The 16284-nt window shown below is 38.5% G+C and overlaps 1 protein-coding gene across 4 annotated transcripts; it reads left to right on the top strand.

Annotated features, from left to right (window-relative positions):
• The first annotated feature begins 811 nt into the window (after positions 1–811).
• micu3a (mitochondrial calcium uptake 3a) lies at positions 812–16129 on the top strand. 4 transcript variants are annotated; one of them, XM_085912596.1, is made up of 15 exons: positions 813–1128; positions 3099–3246; positions 4441–4472; positions 5128–5206; positions 6364–6411; positions 6928–7010; positions 7172–7243; positions 8568–8609; positions 9150–9245; positions 12935–13029; positions 13140–13311; positions 14506–14614; positions 14716–14873; positions 15716–15780; positions 15981–16129. In XM_085912596.1, the coding sequence occupies exons 1-15, from the start codon at positions 868–870 to the stop codon at positions 15982–15984; spliced, it is 1464 nt and encodes a 487-aa protein (XP_085768722.1). In that variant the 5' UTR covers positions 813–867; the 3' UTR covers positions 15985–16129. The 4 variants fall into 4 exon arrangements, with proteins under 4 accessions (XP_085768724.1, XP_085768725.1, XP_085768722.1 ...); XM_085912598.1 differs by lacking the exon at positions 8568–8609 and having other exon boundaries at positions 812–1128; XM_085912599.1 differs by lacking the exon at positions 9150–9245 and having other exon boundaries at positions 812–1128.
• Positions 16130–16284: the final 155 nt, after the last annotated feature.

Raw genomic sequence — 16284 nt, 5'->3', positions numbered from 1 at the left:
GAATTTCTATCAGACTGTTGGTAAAGTGGTTAATTGAATGTGAGCATTTCGGACTACATAATTTTGGATGAAACTTGTTTCAATTTGAGAAGATGGCGATCACTTCAACTTCATCTTTATTCTTTGAGCCATGAGGAAAGCATAATCAGGCTGGTGTTAATGTAGCATGTATCTGCTGACGTTAATGGGCAATTCATCTTTGACATACGTTTGACAGATCATCTGCGTTGAAAGTCAATCAACCAATCAATCAATCAAATTGTATTTATATAGCCCATTAATAGCCAACTGGTACCCAAAGGGCTTTACAATAGAATAAAAACAATAGATAAAACAAAAAATAAAATGCGATTCAAAAGTGGTGCTAAGAAAAGTGAAAAATCCTGCAAGACATTAAAAGCCTTCCACAAATACAATAAAAGAGTAAAATTCGTATAAAATTAAAATAATCAAAAAGGAGCAAATGAAGTGAGTCTATAGTGAGAATATATAGTGGCCTTGCTTACAGTTAAAATCTAAACAAATGGGTCTTGAGCTTCGATTTAAAAAAGTAATTTGATCAATGACATTTGAGATTATGAGATATGAATGAACCCCCTTTTTTTACTACATTTTGACATAACGTTTATGCACCCGGTCTCTTCAGATGAATAGACATATTATACATTTTTGATTATTTGATCAGGGATCAAATATTGCTGTTAACACAAAATAAATCAACAACCGCTCATTTTTTTGCCACTTGTACACAATATAATATGACAATACCAGCCTCATCATACGGCACTTCTCGCGATAGAGTCCAAGTCACGCGATAGCTCCAAGCACCCTGCAAAATCCTGACCACAACAGGTTACTACAGCAACAATGGCCGCCTTCCGCAAAGTGGCTGCGCTGGCTGTCAAGCTTAGCCTGCGCTCGGTGTCGACAAACGAGCTGATCGGGCGTCAGACGGCCTCAAGAACTCGGAAGTGTCTCACTCTCGGAGTATGTCTGGCGACGGGAGGTGCAGTGGCACTTTATTTCTACGAGAGCCTCACCAACCGCAGAGGCTGGAGGAGGACGATGGGGACTCGCAGCATCCACGGTTTGCTGCCATCCATCCCAGCCGTTGAAGCTAAAGAGAAGGTGGGTGGAAAATCTGTACGAGGCAAATGACAGCTAGACAGCGTCATCACACATCGGTACTCATTGTCAAATATGTTGTTTGTTCGTTTTTGATCACCACGGCCTTGTTTTTTTTTCATTCTTTGTGAAAGAAAGCCTTGATTATTTTCAGATGCCCCTCACAAATACGGACAGAGTGAAGTAGTTATGTTTTGATGCTGATCGTATCAAATGTAATGTTTGTTCCGAAAACGCTTTACTCACTAGTTAGACAGCTGGGCAATGTGGGGCGCACATGGATGTGGCGCTGTCCGATGGCGCTGGTGCTGAAATGTCAACATGAGTACTTGCGACAACACAGCTTTGAATTGAAATTTGAGAAGCAGGTGTGAAGCGATAGCACGGTGGATGGGGTTAGTGGCTAAGAAGGTATGCCGACCTCAGGTCGGACCTTTCGAAATATGAGTCTTGACTACTCTTCCTTTGATACTGCAGCTTTCACTCTTATTCTGAAAACATCCATGGTAGGCTCACTCTCATTCTGAAAACATCCATGGTAGGCTCATTACGGTTATCCAACACTTGAAGTCAGTATTTCCTGACCTTTATTCAGGTCATATTTTCATCTCAGGGAACACCACCAAAATTGAAACGTCACAAAAAGTGGATACATAGGTTATTAATCATTTCTGCCATTGAGTGTAAGACCATTTACCTGTTCCGCTTGTCAGAATATGTCTTGGGCATTAATCGATGAAATATTGGTATTAAATTGTAGATTATAATGATGCTGTGGCACAATTGTTGGAAAACACTGCTCTAAATTGTTCATAGGTGTAAATGTGCAGCTGTATGGGTCTTGTGTTGTGTTGTGTTTGTATCCTAGGATTGACTGATGATTAGACATTTCAACAAAGTGATTCGAGATTGATTCGTGAATCACTCAATGTAGTTCTTCACAATGTCAATCTTGGACCGCTCCACTGTGATGTGCTCGGGAAAGGAGGAACAAATGAATTGAGTACATTATTTCAAGCTGATTGGGCGATGTGGCAACTTGCCTACCAAACTTTTATTTTAACCAATCACGGCAACGCAAATCCTAATCAGGAATTTAGAGAAGCACAAACCTCTTTTCCAGTGTCGCCAGTTTGGTTGGTTTGTTTGTGTCCCCCGGGCAGCAGCGCTTCTGTCTTTTGTCTGTCTTTCTGTCTTACGCCTACTATGCTACTGTGTTTTAATGTTGGTCATTATTTTGGCATTTGGAGGATTATTTATTACTTGGTATTTGGTTTTAAAACTATTGGACAAAATCATTGGACAAAAAGGGGAGCACCATCCGAGCGTGGTCCGAGAAGAAAGAGGACAAGGCTTTAGTGAGGTTGTGGTTGTATGCAGACACAGTGCATGACTTCACCTTTCATTTCAAAAAACAAAAATAAATGTTACATCCATGTTAGTCATCCATTCTCGCATGACACTGGAAGCAGAGTACCTCTTTAAAGTTATTCCTTAGTTAGAGTGAAAACCACAACCTTCTCATGTTTAGTATGGAAGCAGAACACATCTCATATTCATGCATCCTCAGTGTAAGCAGCAATGCAACATCAAAGCTTTATGAATGGATCGGTACGCTCATTAGCATGTTAGCTGAGCTGTGCAGAAACCTCGCCGCAATGAGCCCAGTGGCCAAGCAGGTTTTAAATTTGGAAAGCTGTACAAAGCTTCATACAGCACAAAAGTGGCGGTGTAGCACTGCAGCCAATCTAGTTGATGGGCTGGCTGCTTTGAGATTCCAATCTTGTTGAAAGTATACTTGGAAAAAAAATGCGTGTGCTCTCGTACTGAAGCTTGTTATGTTGCATTCAAGTGTGTGACTCTATTTATAATTTGAAGAGGCTTTGTGCTAAAAAAAAGAAAGCTATAACAAAATGGTATTATTCTAAATCCTCTGAACTTTACCCTTCTTTATTTTTTGTTTTGCTCTACAGGCACATCCAATGGACTTTGAGGAAGGAGATGTGCACATGTCATCCCATGAGCATCGTTTCCGTATGTTTAGCTCTGTGGAATATGACGGGCAGCTCTACATGACTCCTCAGAACTTCATTGAGTCGGTCACCATGAGTGAGCCAAGGAGTACGTAAAGCATTGCTTTCTAGACAAATAGTACAGAGAAGTGGCCTCTGCTCTAGGCTCATATCAACATCTACATATGAACATTTAAGATATGAATGCAGAACATTTAGATGATATCAGTCAACTACAGTATATGTACATCTCAGGGCAACCAACTACATACCTTCTCTCAAGTTTGGAGTTGAGCAACACAATTGGCCAGTCAAAGCCAGTGATGATCTTCTGATGGACGGAGGGAGATATATACACACACACATACAGAAATTAAATTCTTGTTTAAAATAAAGAGATCTATCTATGTGGAGAAAATTAGCCAAAAGCATTTATTATTATTATTGTGAAAGAAGGCAGGAATGTGTTTAAATTGCTAGCACATCTGCCTCACAGGATTTGAATCTCATCTTAAAGCACACCTCAAATCTACAACCGAATTCTAAGTTCAAGTGATGTGTTCAACCTGAAATGTTTTGGTTGGTGTCAAGCTTAAGCTTTCCCGTAGGACTGATCAAGTTTAAGTACATCAAAATGTTTGACCTTGTCTTTGCTATCTCTGCCGACCTGCTGCCATTATAAACAAATTTGCCAGCTCAAAGCAGATGGCCCTACAGCTTTTGTTTAGTCTAAGATTAATCTTAGACACAACCCTGCATTGACACTGGCACGCACAGCCCTCCCTTGATTCAACAGCGTTCCATTTGCTCACATTTGCACTTTGTTATTAAAACCAATTACCATCCAAACTTTTTTTTTTTTTTTTCCCAGGACACCCACACAACACATGTTTTTAAAAATTTAGTTCTGGACAAATGTTGCATGCAAACTATGCACCTGTATGAGTGTTTACATCTGTGCTGCTCCTGACATATGATAGAGCCTTACATGCCCACTCAGCAGCAGACATCCTCTAATGCCCCCCTTTGAAGTTGAATTAAGATGAACTTTTGTTATATAAAACAGAACAAAAGTAGTATGTGCTTTTACCGGGACATTCCACCTACTACAAAGACGAGGACAGGGCACTTTAGATGGGCCTGTGATGATCACAGTTGTATATACAGCGCGCATGTGTGTTGTGACTGTACCGTGCACATTAAGACCATTTCTAGATAATACAGATGCTATCTGACAGAGCCCACCCAAACCCTCTTCTCTTCTTTCCCTTCTTTTTCTCTCTTTTGTCTGGCTCCCCGGCAGACAAGAGGCCCTGGAGGTCCCTGACCAAACAGGTGGGACACACACTTTAAAAGCTTCTTTCTTCTTTCCTCCATGTTGTCAGCATTTGTTGTATTGTACATGTAGTTGTTTGTTTAAATCTCAAATGTGACTTTCTTTTTTAACTCCCTAATAAGTTACAGTGGCACTTTTATATTCGAATCGTAGGGAGAGGTATAATAGAGCTTATCACCATTTGACTCAATTTGACTGTTTGATTAACGGGTCAACACATTTTTACAGAATTTATGCATTTAATTAAAAAATTAATATGGGATTAATTTTTTTCTTTCTTTACAAACTAGTTGAGAATGAATCAATAGTGCCTCCGCTGGTTGCAACCAAAAAACTAGTGTGAAGTCAAAACAATTCGTTTACAATCATTGCCATACAGTTCGTTCAATTCAGTGTGTCCATTAGCATCCATAAAAATTAGATTTTTGAAAATTAGCCTTGCATCAAACACAATAAACATGTACTGTACAACAATTTCTGTGTATGCATTTGACAAATCATATGATTGAAATGGCCTTTTAAAAAGTACTAAAACATCTTAAATTTGACTGGACATGTTTCGAGCTACGCTTCCAAGACATACAATTCAAAACACTTGGCAATCCCCATGAGAATCTTTACCAGTGACATCTACTTTTTCCAAATTATTTTCAGGAGCTGGAGAAAATCCTCTCAGATACGCCACCTGTATGGAGAGGATCGTCCAAACTATTCCGTAACCTGAGAGAACGGGGTACAGTATACATTCATACACACACGTGCATGTACATGCTACACCCAAATGCTACAAATATTTTAATCATTATTTATTTAATGAACTAAATATTACATTCATGATTATACGAGGCTCACATCTCAAATACCATATTTTACTCAGTTTCTGTGTTTACCTGCCAATGTGTATGTTTGTGAGTCACAGTAGGTGTCTTTAATCCGAGGTTGGAAGCATGCTGTCTCTTACTGACGGCCAACCAACCTGCTGACCAGACTAAAAATAAACCAAATCTCCATCCTTTCCAATTTTTTTTTTTCCCTCTCCATTTCTCATTTAAGTATACAGCTCCAATGAGAACCCATGGAACTCATAATATCATGTTAAGTATATAGAGTATTGCTATTTGTCTCCTTTAGGACCCTCAGTAGTTTGAGTGCCAGACCTGATCATTGTGTTGTTCAAGCGACATGGGAAGAGGTGGGGCGACTTCTGTTCCAAATCAGCTCTTTTACACAAAGTAGTTGTGCATTAGGAAACACAAGCCTGTCACTGGTTCTATCTGGTGTCATGTTCACCAACACACGCACACACAAGCGCATCCACATCCACGAGAACGCAGTGTTCCGCAACACTCAAGCAAGTCACCCTGAACTATCTGGACAATCAGACAGCGAAAAAGAGTGTTAATGGGGCAAAAGCCACAAAGGATCACATCCTGAAACATTTTTCATCCGCTTATGCAAACACGCACAAACTCACAGACAAAATCTGCCGGCTACTCTGAAAACTCCTTCTTGGACCGGCTAACAGGTTTTTGTTAAAAACAAAACAAAAATACCCTAATAAAACTTGACTTCAATTGCACAAATTAGACATTAGCAATAAGGAGAGCAGTGTAGGCAGCACACCATTGTTTTGTTGGTCATGTATTTTAGTCAGCAATTGTTTTCTTGGGGAATTTTAGATGCGTTTGAAGTGCAAATGACTTGTTTTTATTTTTATTTTTAGAAAATTACAGATGGTGGCCTTTTTCACGTTGGTAGAAATAGTGTGTGGTCCAATAAATTATTGATATACACCAAGGAGATGCATCAAAAGATGCTACGTATGTTCTTGAAGTAATGATTGTGTGTTATTGTGCGGCCATACTAACCCCATCATGATCTCTTTGCTAGGTATCATCTCATACACAGAGTACTTGTTCCTGCTCTGCATTCTGACAAGTGAGTCTCTCAAAGTTCATGTAGGTATTACATGAACAAGTATTGCCATAGTTACAGTTTCCCCCCCGGCTAAGATAGACACAAAGAATCCAACAAAATGTAGACACAGCTCTATAGCTATAAAGTGATTTTTTCCCCCCATAGTAAATACAGAGCAAATGGTCATAAGCAAGAGAGGCTACACTTTGAGAATTAAAAGGCCACAATATTGAAAGTAAAATATTATGTAAATTTAAATATCTGAAAATCAGATTATACAGTAAATTACACTTTAATTAAAACTGTTAATTCATTAAATTAAATGGTTGGCCCAGGTTTAAAAACAAGATGGGAGGCTGCTTAATCTTTATACTATCGGTAAAGAAGTTTTGTTTTAATGAATTGAAGGAATGAATGAAATTGAAGGTTGTGGTCATTGAATTGGACTCTGATTATTGTCCACTAATGCCTGTATCCTATATGTTGCTATTTGACTCTGTTGATAAAACCCACCATGTGTGTTCTTCTCTGCTGCAGAGCCCCATGCTGGTTTCAAGATTGCTTTCAATATGTTTGATGCAGACGGTAACCAGATGGTGGACAAGAGAGAGTTCTTGGTGGTAAGTCTCTAATAGGAAGGCTAAACCCATCATCCATGGCATAATCTTCATTCTATTGCCCGTTTATTTTTTTTAATATGTGGTATAGTTTTTCCTGGGTGTTGAAAATGTTTTGTCTGAATATATAATCATAATGGTTTTTATTCTTGACCTCTCTGCAGCTTCAGGAGATCTTCCGGAAGAAAAACGAGAAGAAGGGGAGGAAAGGGGATGCTGAGAAGTCAGCACAGTTGGTAAGCGAGTTGGTAATCAGGAATGTGTCAACAAGGATCCATACACTATAATAGTATGCAATAATAATAAAAACATCACACTTTGCCAATTGTCCTGAATGTAACCAACGGTGTGACAATTATCAAATGTCCACAGACTCAAAACTGGTAACACTGATCATTTCTATTATCAATAATAATAATAATAATAATAATAATAATAATAATAATAATAATATTCGAAAACAACCCAAACAGTAAACATTGTAGGCTGTGATCATTCTAATTCATCCACAAAGGTATTGCGATTCAACAACTTTGGTTCTGCTGTGCCAAAGTGTACATGTGGATGCATTTAAAATGAGGAATTATTAAATAACAATTTTTGGCCATATTAGGAAGGATAATAACCCATCATCAAACCATGACTGAGTGCATGCTGCCTTACAAATTTTTGTTCTCTGTTCTACCATGACAGTGACATCCCAATTGTGTACTCAATCAAATGGATATGCTCTTGTGTAATTCCATGCTTCTGTGATTAAGTCTTAGCAACAACATTTTCTTCAACTACTTTTAAATATCCATTTACTGACATGCCTAACTATTATAGATGACTTTAGACGATATGTTAATCCATAGTGTTGGGACACATGGACAACCTTTTTGACAAAATGAAATTTAAGATCTCATCAGACCGTATTGTCAATACTCCACATACATATTTTAAACGGCTGATGGAGAAAAAATGTTTTGGAGGGCGGCAAATTGAGAAAACGTTCTTTCCTGATGAAATTAAGGCAGCTACAAATGATTATTTTGATAATCGACTAGTCTTTTTTTGCTTAGTCGAATAATTTCATTATATGTACTATATTTCAGCTTCCGAGAAGTTGCTGCTCTTATATCAGCTATGTGCAAACTCAAAATAAACACACATAAGATAATAGCTCATTTAACATTTATTAAAATTTGCAGATTCCACCGACATTTCTGACTTGTGTATGATTTTGAAGATTAAAATGAAGACAATACTCTGGTCTTTAACAAATATGTTTTGTGAAAAGTGTGTTGCTCTAAGACATAGTCAGAGATGCACTGGAAATGACATGTCCCTCTCTATGCAGAGTGTATCCACAACCTCTCTCCTTGCATGTACTAACATGTCTTTTATCTTCTCTCCTCCCTCTCTGACTGCATGCTTTGCCGTCTCTCTCTCTCTCTCTCTCTCTCTCTCTCTCTCTCTCTCTCTCTCTCTCTCTCTCTCTCTCTCTCTCTCTCTCTCTCTCTCTCTCTCTCTCTCTCTCTCTCTCTCTCTTCTTCATGCCTCTTTTCTGTGTGGTAGAATATGCAGCTGTATGGATATCAGGTTGCCCCCATGAACAGCGTATGTATCCAAAAACATAGCCCTGTAGTTGTTTTTGCTCACCTGTTTCAGAATGTCATCAAAGGGTACAATTACCAGATTAAATAATTAAGCGCTCCAAAACTGTACTTGTTGGTGGCTTCGTGTCAAACGGCTTAACATCGGGATTCTTTTGGGAAGGGATAGGGAAGAAGTGTCAGGTAAACAGAAGGAATGTAACCAAGGTTGGATTTTCTTTTTCAGCTCTGTGATTGATTTTATAATGTTAATAAACCTGTGTCCTTTCAATGTGGGAATTTATATTTTGAATCTTCAAAGTAAATATTTAAAGCAGGTTGTTATAGAAACAGTATGCAATTAGCATGAGAGTTTTTAATAGTCAGGCTGTAACCTGACTAAGGCCTAACCTGATATAAGGGCTAGGTGGTCCCAGGGTACATCATGATGTGATATTATTATAAAATTACAAAATATAATTGATGAGCAAAATGCAGAAGCTACTTCCTGAAGTGGTGGTTTTGGAAGTGAACTGACCCCGGCCCCCCTTGACCACCCCTACAGGTGCTTAAAAAAGACAGTCAGGAGTTTGTGGCACGGAGTTACTGGGACATTCTAAGGCGAGGCGCCAGCCAAATCCTCTTTTCTGACCTGGCTGAGGTATACAGATCTAACTGTCCTCTATGTTGTCATTCCTCCAGTTGATCATTTTTGTCATTTTTTTTTCTTAATTTAGTGATCATCATTGTGTGTTTGTCTTCATCACGCATACCAGAGTAAGATGTACAGTAAATGTACCAAGATAGTTCTCCAATGATATTAGCTTGAGTCGAGATAGATGTGTCTCATTGTTGAGATATGCCACCACATTTTCCCTAGCCTCCCATTTTTGTTTTTTCCCCCCTTGCTATATTCACGTTCTTTTATTGAAAGTTTATGGATTTACTTCAACTTCTGTTCCCTTTTATTCATTTAAATGTATGTATTTATTTTGAGAAATCATACTTTAAATAGTTCCTATGGATGTAGAACATTTATTCTTGATGTGTCTGTTCTTATTTCTAAATCTGTACTGTGCTGTTGTGCCATGATAGTTCGAAATATTCGCTATGTAGTGTTTGTCTAATAACCAATCTCTTGTCTTTTTTTTTTTTAACATCTTGTGGCCAATCTTCCTGTCAAACTTTTTATCATATACGGCACATTTGAATCTGTATTGAAGTATATGGAACACGAAATTAAGCAGCTTGGAATTGGAAATTCTAACCCCTAAAAAGTTTGTCCATGATTTGGTGTTGTTATTGTTAAAAAGTGATATGTTCATCTTTTATATTTAATTAGAAGCTACAGTAGTTTTCATAATTCCTATTACTTCTTTCTCACTAATTATGACTTAGTAAGTTAACAATTGTTTTCCTTGCCCTGTAAAGAGCTATAAGGGCTAATTCTGTTCAATAACATCACGGTCAAGTTTTTATAACTGTAAAACTTTGTGAAATGGTTTGTTAAGCAGCATCCTGTGCTCTCACCTAAAAGCACCTTGTTTGTTGCTAATGATTAATAACAGCTAAAACATGGCACACTGGCTAGCTGTCTAATGACAGGCTTTGTGCTGCGGCACTGCCGTGGCAGCGGAAGCTGAGGTGAAGGTAATGACAGTGAAGTGTATCGGCTCTGACCTTGTATTTACTCTCAGGAGCCTTTCATCTGCTGGGATTTCAGATGGCCACAACACACACAGGATCAGGCAAAGTCACAAGAAAAAAAAAACCGGAATAAATGAAACATCTGCCAAATTCAAATGATTTAACACTAGAATGTGCAGAAATTATGCAAACATATGCAAAGGTAAAAGTCAATTGTGGAAGCAGCAATACACTGAGGTGATAGAATACACTTGAGATAAGAAGTAGTTGATCAGATAAATAGAGTAAAAGAGGAAGAGATAAAATCACCAAATAGGTGAGGGGATGCTAGATAGGAGGCCGGAGGTCAGCGGACAACAAATGTCGAGGTACAAAGTGGGTGGGTAGAAGAGAGCCTCGGGAAGCACTTTGAGGGTAAAAGAAAGGAGCAGGTTGTATTTAAAGAAGGATGTGTTTACTCAACAGATTAGTCAAGCTCTTTGCTTTTGTGTGGCAAAAGAGGCTCCGACTGACAGGTCGAGGAGGAGGCAATGACAGTTACTAGGAAGAGAAAGGAAATAAGCGTAAACTGAGAACGTGCGGTATGAGAGGGAAATAAGGGAGTGGAGAAGGGAAAAAAAGGATTGACAGAAGGCCACGAGGCCAGAAAACCAGGTCATGGGAATGAAAACATGGAGTAGCCTAAATCCATGGAAGACATTACTAACTGACAGACTGACGCTGAGCTGCTCCTTGGAGATAATCATAGATTTTGAGGACCAAGAAGAACATCTCGGATTTACATCATGTTTTTTACCTTTAACAAATGATCCAAAATATTTTTTTTAACAAACACACGCACTTGTACCCATGAGTGGAGTAGTCATTTTGTGGTCACGGGAAAGATAATGTTCTAAACTACACTACACAAAGCAAATGTTTTGGGACACTTGGCCATTACAAGGTGTAGTAGATGACCCACTTTACAGCTATGTAAGCTTCCGCTATTGTGGGAAATCTTTCTACAAGCTGTTGCGATGGGTCTGAGATGTTTTATCTGTTCATCTGGGTGAACTCCTGTAAGGTCAGAGGTGAAGTTGGACCTAATGGGCCTGCTTCATCATCTGAGCTTGAGTTTTATATAATCATCTGATTTGGTATGCAAGCAAATTTGGAAGCATAGCATTATCTACATGTCTTGATAAACGGCCTTTTCTGACTTCTCCATCTTTGTCCTGCTTTGGGTTTTAGGATTTTAATCTTGAGGTAGAGCCCCATTCAACATTTTGGTGCAAATGATTATGATGATGGCATAAATGCTCCCCCATCTTTGGCAAACATGAGATTTGACAATTCTGCTTACAGTAGCATGGCCATCAAAAACAAGGTTTGGCAGTGATGGGCATGGCTGTGGTTGAAAAGTATTTACTTCCCCCTTTTCCGCCTTGATGCTTGTTGACTATTAATTGGAACTGATCAAAAGCCTAAAGTCCCATTTCTAATCATGTCAATCCTGAACTATCCCCACGTTGAGTCATTTCAAAAGAATCCTTCACTACTCATAATCATCTTATTTCTCTTTTATAAGGGTTTAGAAGTATGATAAGCAAGTGATTACATCATGAGAGAAAACATAATAAATACAACAAAGTCTTTTAATTGGCTCAATGTAGAACTACTTGTGTAACTGGATGGAAGGAAATATTAGAGGATCAAATGAAAGAAAAAAAAAAGGTGGAATCATCTCACATGCTCTGCGTGTGTGCTCTTGTTGCTCTGCTGACCGTCTCTTTGGCATTTGCAGCTAAATGCATGCGGATGTGGTAGCTTGATTGCATCTTTTCACCTGCCACTTCATCTGTCTTAACCTCAGTCTATCTTCTGTCTCTCCTTCTGCATCTTCTATATTCTGATTCTACTTCAAGCATGTTTGTTGACTATGAGCATGCCACTTTCAGCTGTATCAGTTGTGTAAAGTCAGTTTCTTTGCATTGTGTTTTCTGCTGTAACAACAAAAGTCACCAGTCTGGCCTTCTTGATGAAGATTATTTCAACCTTTGTCAGATTTTCAAAAGTGGATCAAGGATGGATTTGCTCACTTGATTTATGAGTAAAACCTTCAGAAAATCAACAATAACATGAACTGAACTGGTGCATTTGTGTCACGGTGACTGCTGATTGTTTATTTTTGTGATGAGTGGTTGATACGAACTGGATACACCAGCGAGCTTGACTCTGTGCTTGCACTCTTGGGTTATTGTAAAAAATGGTTTTGTCCTCCTTATTCAGTTTCTCAATATACATTGTTGTCTATTTGTGTGTGTGTGTGTGTGTATGTGTATGTGTGTGTGTGTGTGTGTGTGTGTGTGTGTGTGTGTGTGTGTGTGTGTGTGTGTGTGTGTGTGTGTGTGTGTGTGTGTGTGTGTGTGTGTGTGTGTGTGTGTGTGTGTGTGTGTTTTTACCCCGTGAAAACCAAGTCAAATTCAGTTTTTTTTTGTTTTGTTTTTTAAGAATAGTCAAAATCCTCTAGCACTATCCACTTTCGTTTGTGAGTTATCTTAAGGTGCACCGACCACCAAAATAGCGTCACATTAGTATACATTGTAGTGACGCCTTCATTTGGTATTGAGAAACGGACAGTACTTTGTAAAGCAAAATAGTTTTGTTGAATGTTCTCTCACAGATGTCTCTTTCTCTTTTTGTCTCGTTTTCTTTTGACTTTAGCGTGCAGATGAGAATTTAACAATTGACACTACCCTGCTGGTACATTTTTTTGGCAAGAAAGGGAAGGCTGAGCTCACGTTTGATGACTTTTATAGGTAATATTCCATAGCTTGCGCAAAAGCCCTTGACGCACAATTATTCACGCCAATTAGCAAGTATATTTTTTTTCCTGTAAATTATGCTAATCTTGATTCTATATTTTCAGGTTCATGGACAACCTCCAGACTGAGGTGCTGGAGATTGAATTTCTGACCTACTCTAAAGGAATGGCCACCATCAGTGAAGAGGATTTTGCCAAGATTCTCTTGCGCTTCACCAATGTGGAGAATATCGGTGCCTACCTGGAAAATGTCCGACACAGTATACCTGATGAGAAGGTACCTTGTTTTTCCCCAACGGTGAAAAATGATTAAAGATAGTTTTTCCTTGACAGGAAACAGGATTGTAAAAAAAAATGAATTGATATCCACTGACATGTTTTTGCAAACAAAAGTTTCAAGTCATGTTTTAGGTTGACGTTTTATCTTTAGCAAGCAGCAGCACTTCTTTAATTCCCTCACACATCTGTTTTGATTTATTCTTCCTCTGTGAGCGCTCATGCCTCCCAGCCATGAATAGCACCTGAAATTTCTCACCGCTATTTTTGCCTGCGGCTGTTGTCGCTCTCTACACTTCAATGCTTCATTGCCTTCCTCGACTACATACACACGCACGCACGCACGCACACACAGCATTTCTCTTTAAAATGCATGACATTCATGTAAAATGTCTACGATCTTTTTTTTACGAGTTCATAAAACACATGCTTTGTAAAATAAACTAAAAACATATACGTAAATGCAATGAAACACAAATGTTTTTAAAGTATTTGAATTCTGAAGATTCATAGGCGTTGATCCTATGGTAGCAGTAGAATGTGTCATATTTAACACATTTATTTTTTATGTTGCACTATAGTTTTATTTTTCAATTTCCATGTAAGAAACCGTGAGTTTAGGTTGCGTGTAAAATAGTGACATCTAGGTCAATTCATTGGTCTACTTGTAATACACATCTAATCATTGAAATCAAATCATCGTAAAAAATTAAATTTAATATTATGAAAAAGCCCTTGAATGGCTAACTGTAAATTCAGTTTTGTGTGTTTGAGGTTTATAATTATGTGAAATAATGAAATCAGTGTTACTTGTCTTCAATGCTGTACACAAACTAAAAACAATTGGCAAGTGGCAGATCATTTTGGTCAATGATCAAGGGGCCATTATTGGCGGCCGATTAGTCGGTCAGGCACTAATTAGTATACATGGACTCATATTTATTGGAACTCTGCAGCATTTGTCCCCAATTTAATCCTACACTATCAATCTGTTCACATGATTATTTATTTCCCAATTAACTTGGCATTCAATGGGAAAGCAGTAAATGGCCAGTCACATGGTAAATCACTTTGTACATTATTGCCATGAGCAACTACTTTAGCTCATTCCACGCATTTTGTTTTACTTTATTTCTAATCACTGATCTGATGTGCCTCATAGTGTTAATTGTGTTTGTTTCTTTGGTTGTTTAAGGGAATCACATTTGATGAGTTCCGCTCCTTCTTTCAATTTCTCAACAACCTTGAGGACTTTGCCATTGCCATGCAGATGTACAATTTTGCTTCTCGCTCCATTGGACAAGGTTGGTACAGCTGCTACAGTAGATGAATAAAGGCACCCACCTTTGGTTCTCATTTTCTATGTGTAGAGAAACACACCATGTTTGTCTTTGTCCCCTGCCAGACGAATTTGCAAGAGCAGTGTATGTGGCCACAGGTCTCAAACTGACACGACACTTGGTCAACACTATCTTCAAGATCTTTGACGTGGATCACGATGACCAGCTTTCGTACAAGGAGTTCATTGGCATTATGAAGGACAGGCTGCACCGAGGCGCCAGGGTGAGGAACTATCTTTTCTATCGACACGCACCAGTGGAAAGATTTCATGGCGTCCCATTATTTAGTGTCCTTGTTTGATGCATTGCTCAATGGCACGTAAACAGTGAAGTAGGGCCATACCTGGAACCTTTCCAAATGAATGTATAGTCGTTGCAATAGCTGATGAAACGTGAATGTGCACCTCACGGCTGAATCATGAATGAAACAACAAAGCACCGAATGATTCAGTCAACAAATGAATGAAAGATTTTTATGAACTGATAATTGTGATTCAGCACAGTCAAAAATGAACTGCCGTTCCTACCGCTCCTGCATAGTGAAAGCTGTGGGGATTTTTCAGGATGTTTGATCTTAACTATCTATGACAGCTTGGAGAAAAAAGGCTGCTATCAACTCCACCTAATTATTTGAAGTGGTGAAAAACTCCAAGAGAAATGGAAATCACCTCATGTCACTGAACTGAGCTGCTTCTAGAGAAAAAAAAAACTGCTCTCTTCTGATGTTTTCTGTTATGTCAGCGCAGACTGTCAATATTGTTGCACGAAATTAAGATAACAGTTCCAATTTTGCTTTTGTGACCCAGTAGTCTTTTTTTATGTCATTATCTTTTATAACTAACCACTTCTCCTATGTCTTTATTTCCCCCCCTCCCACGCTTTCATGCATTCTTTCTTCCTGTGTTGTCCTTCCAAAATGCCAAATGCCTCTTTTAACCTTGTTACAATGTTAACAACATCTGATTCATTCCTGCTTTGCTTTCCTGTCTTTTATACTGTTGTAAACATTCTCATTCATCTCCCTGCATTTTCCTTTCCTCTGTCACGACATGACATCATTCTCAGGGATATAAAGCTATGGAGCGAGCCATCTCCTTTAGATCCTGTTTGAAAAGAGAGCTGGCAAGCAGGTATTACCAACAACTGTACCCATTGCATGTTTGCTGATTAAAAGATCAAGTGTTCTACACGTAACTTGTCTATGTTAGCCATTTTACAAGTTGATGTTAGAACATGATTGAATGAAATATACTCTGATAAAAAAATAAAATAAAATCATGACTGTTCAGTTTGATCACAAACATGCTACCCTTTGCTGTCTGTTTACTAGGTGAAGACCCCCATGCCACACCTCTTTTCCCCGCTGTGTTGCCAATGAGGCCAAGCGACAAATGAGAGCATTCCTGGATGGGAGACAAGACATTATATACTTGCTTAGGAACAAGGGTGGAGTCTAAAAATGAAATATACTCTTAAATTTTGGAACGGTTCAACAAAATCATTCTACACCATAAGAAAAGTTCATCTCCTGCAGTGCAACCTATGCACACTGAAACAGCACAGTGACCATTCAGATATTTATGTTGTTACGTATGCACTTACTAATATATAATATATTTGCATGATTGTCATGC

The sequence above is a fragment of the Syngnathus leptorhynchus genome, chromosome 5, assembly GCF_054491065.1.
Source record: "Syngnathus leptorhynchus isolate UIUO chromosome 5, UIUO_Slep, whole genome shotgun sequence".
NCBI classification, from domain to species: Eukaryota; Metazoa; Chordata; class Actinopteri; order Syngnathiformes; family Syngnathidae; genus Syngnathus; species Syngnathus leptorhynchus.
The sequence above is the reverse complement of the archived record's forward strand: the minus strand, read 5'-3'. Positions and strand labels throughout refer to the sequence as shown.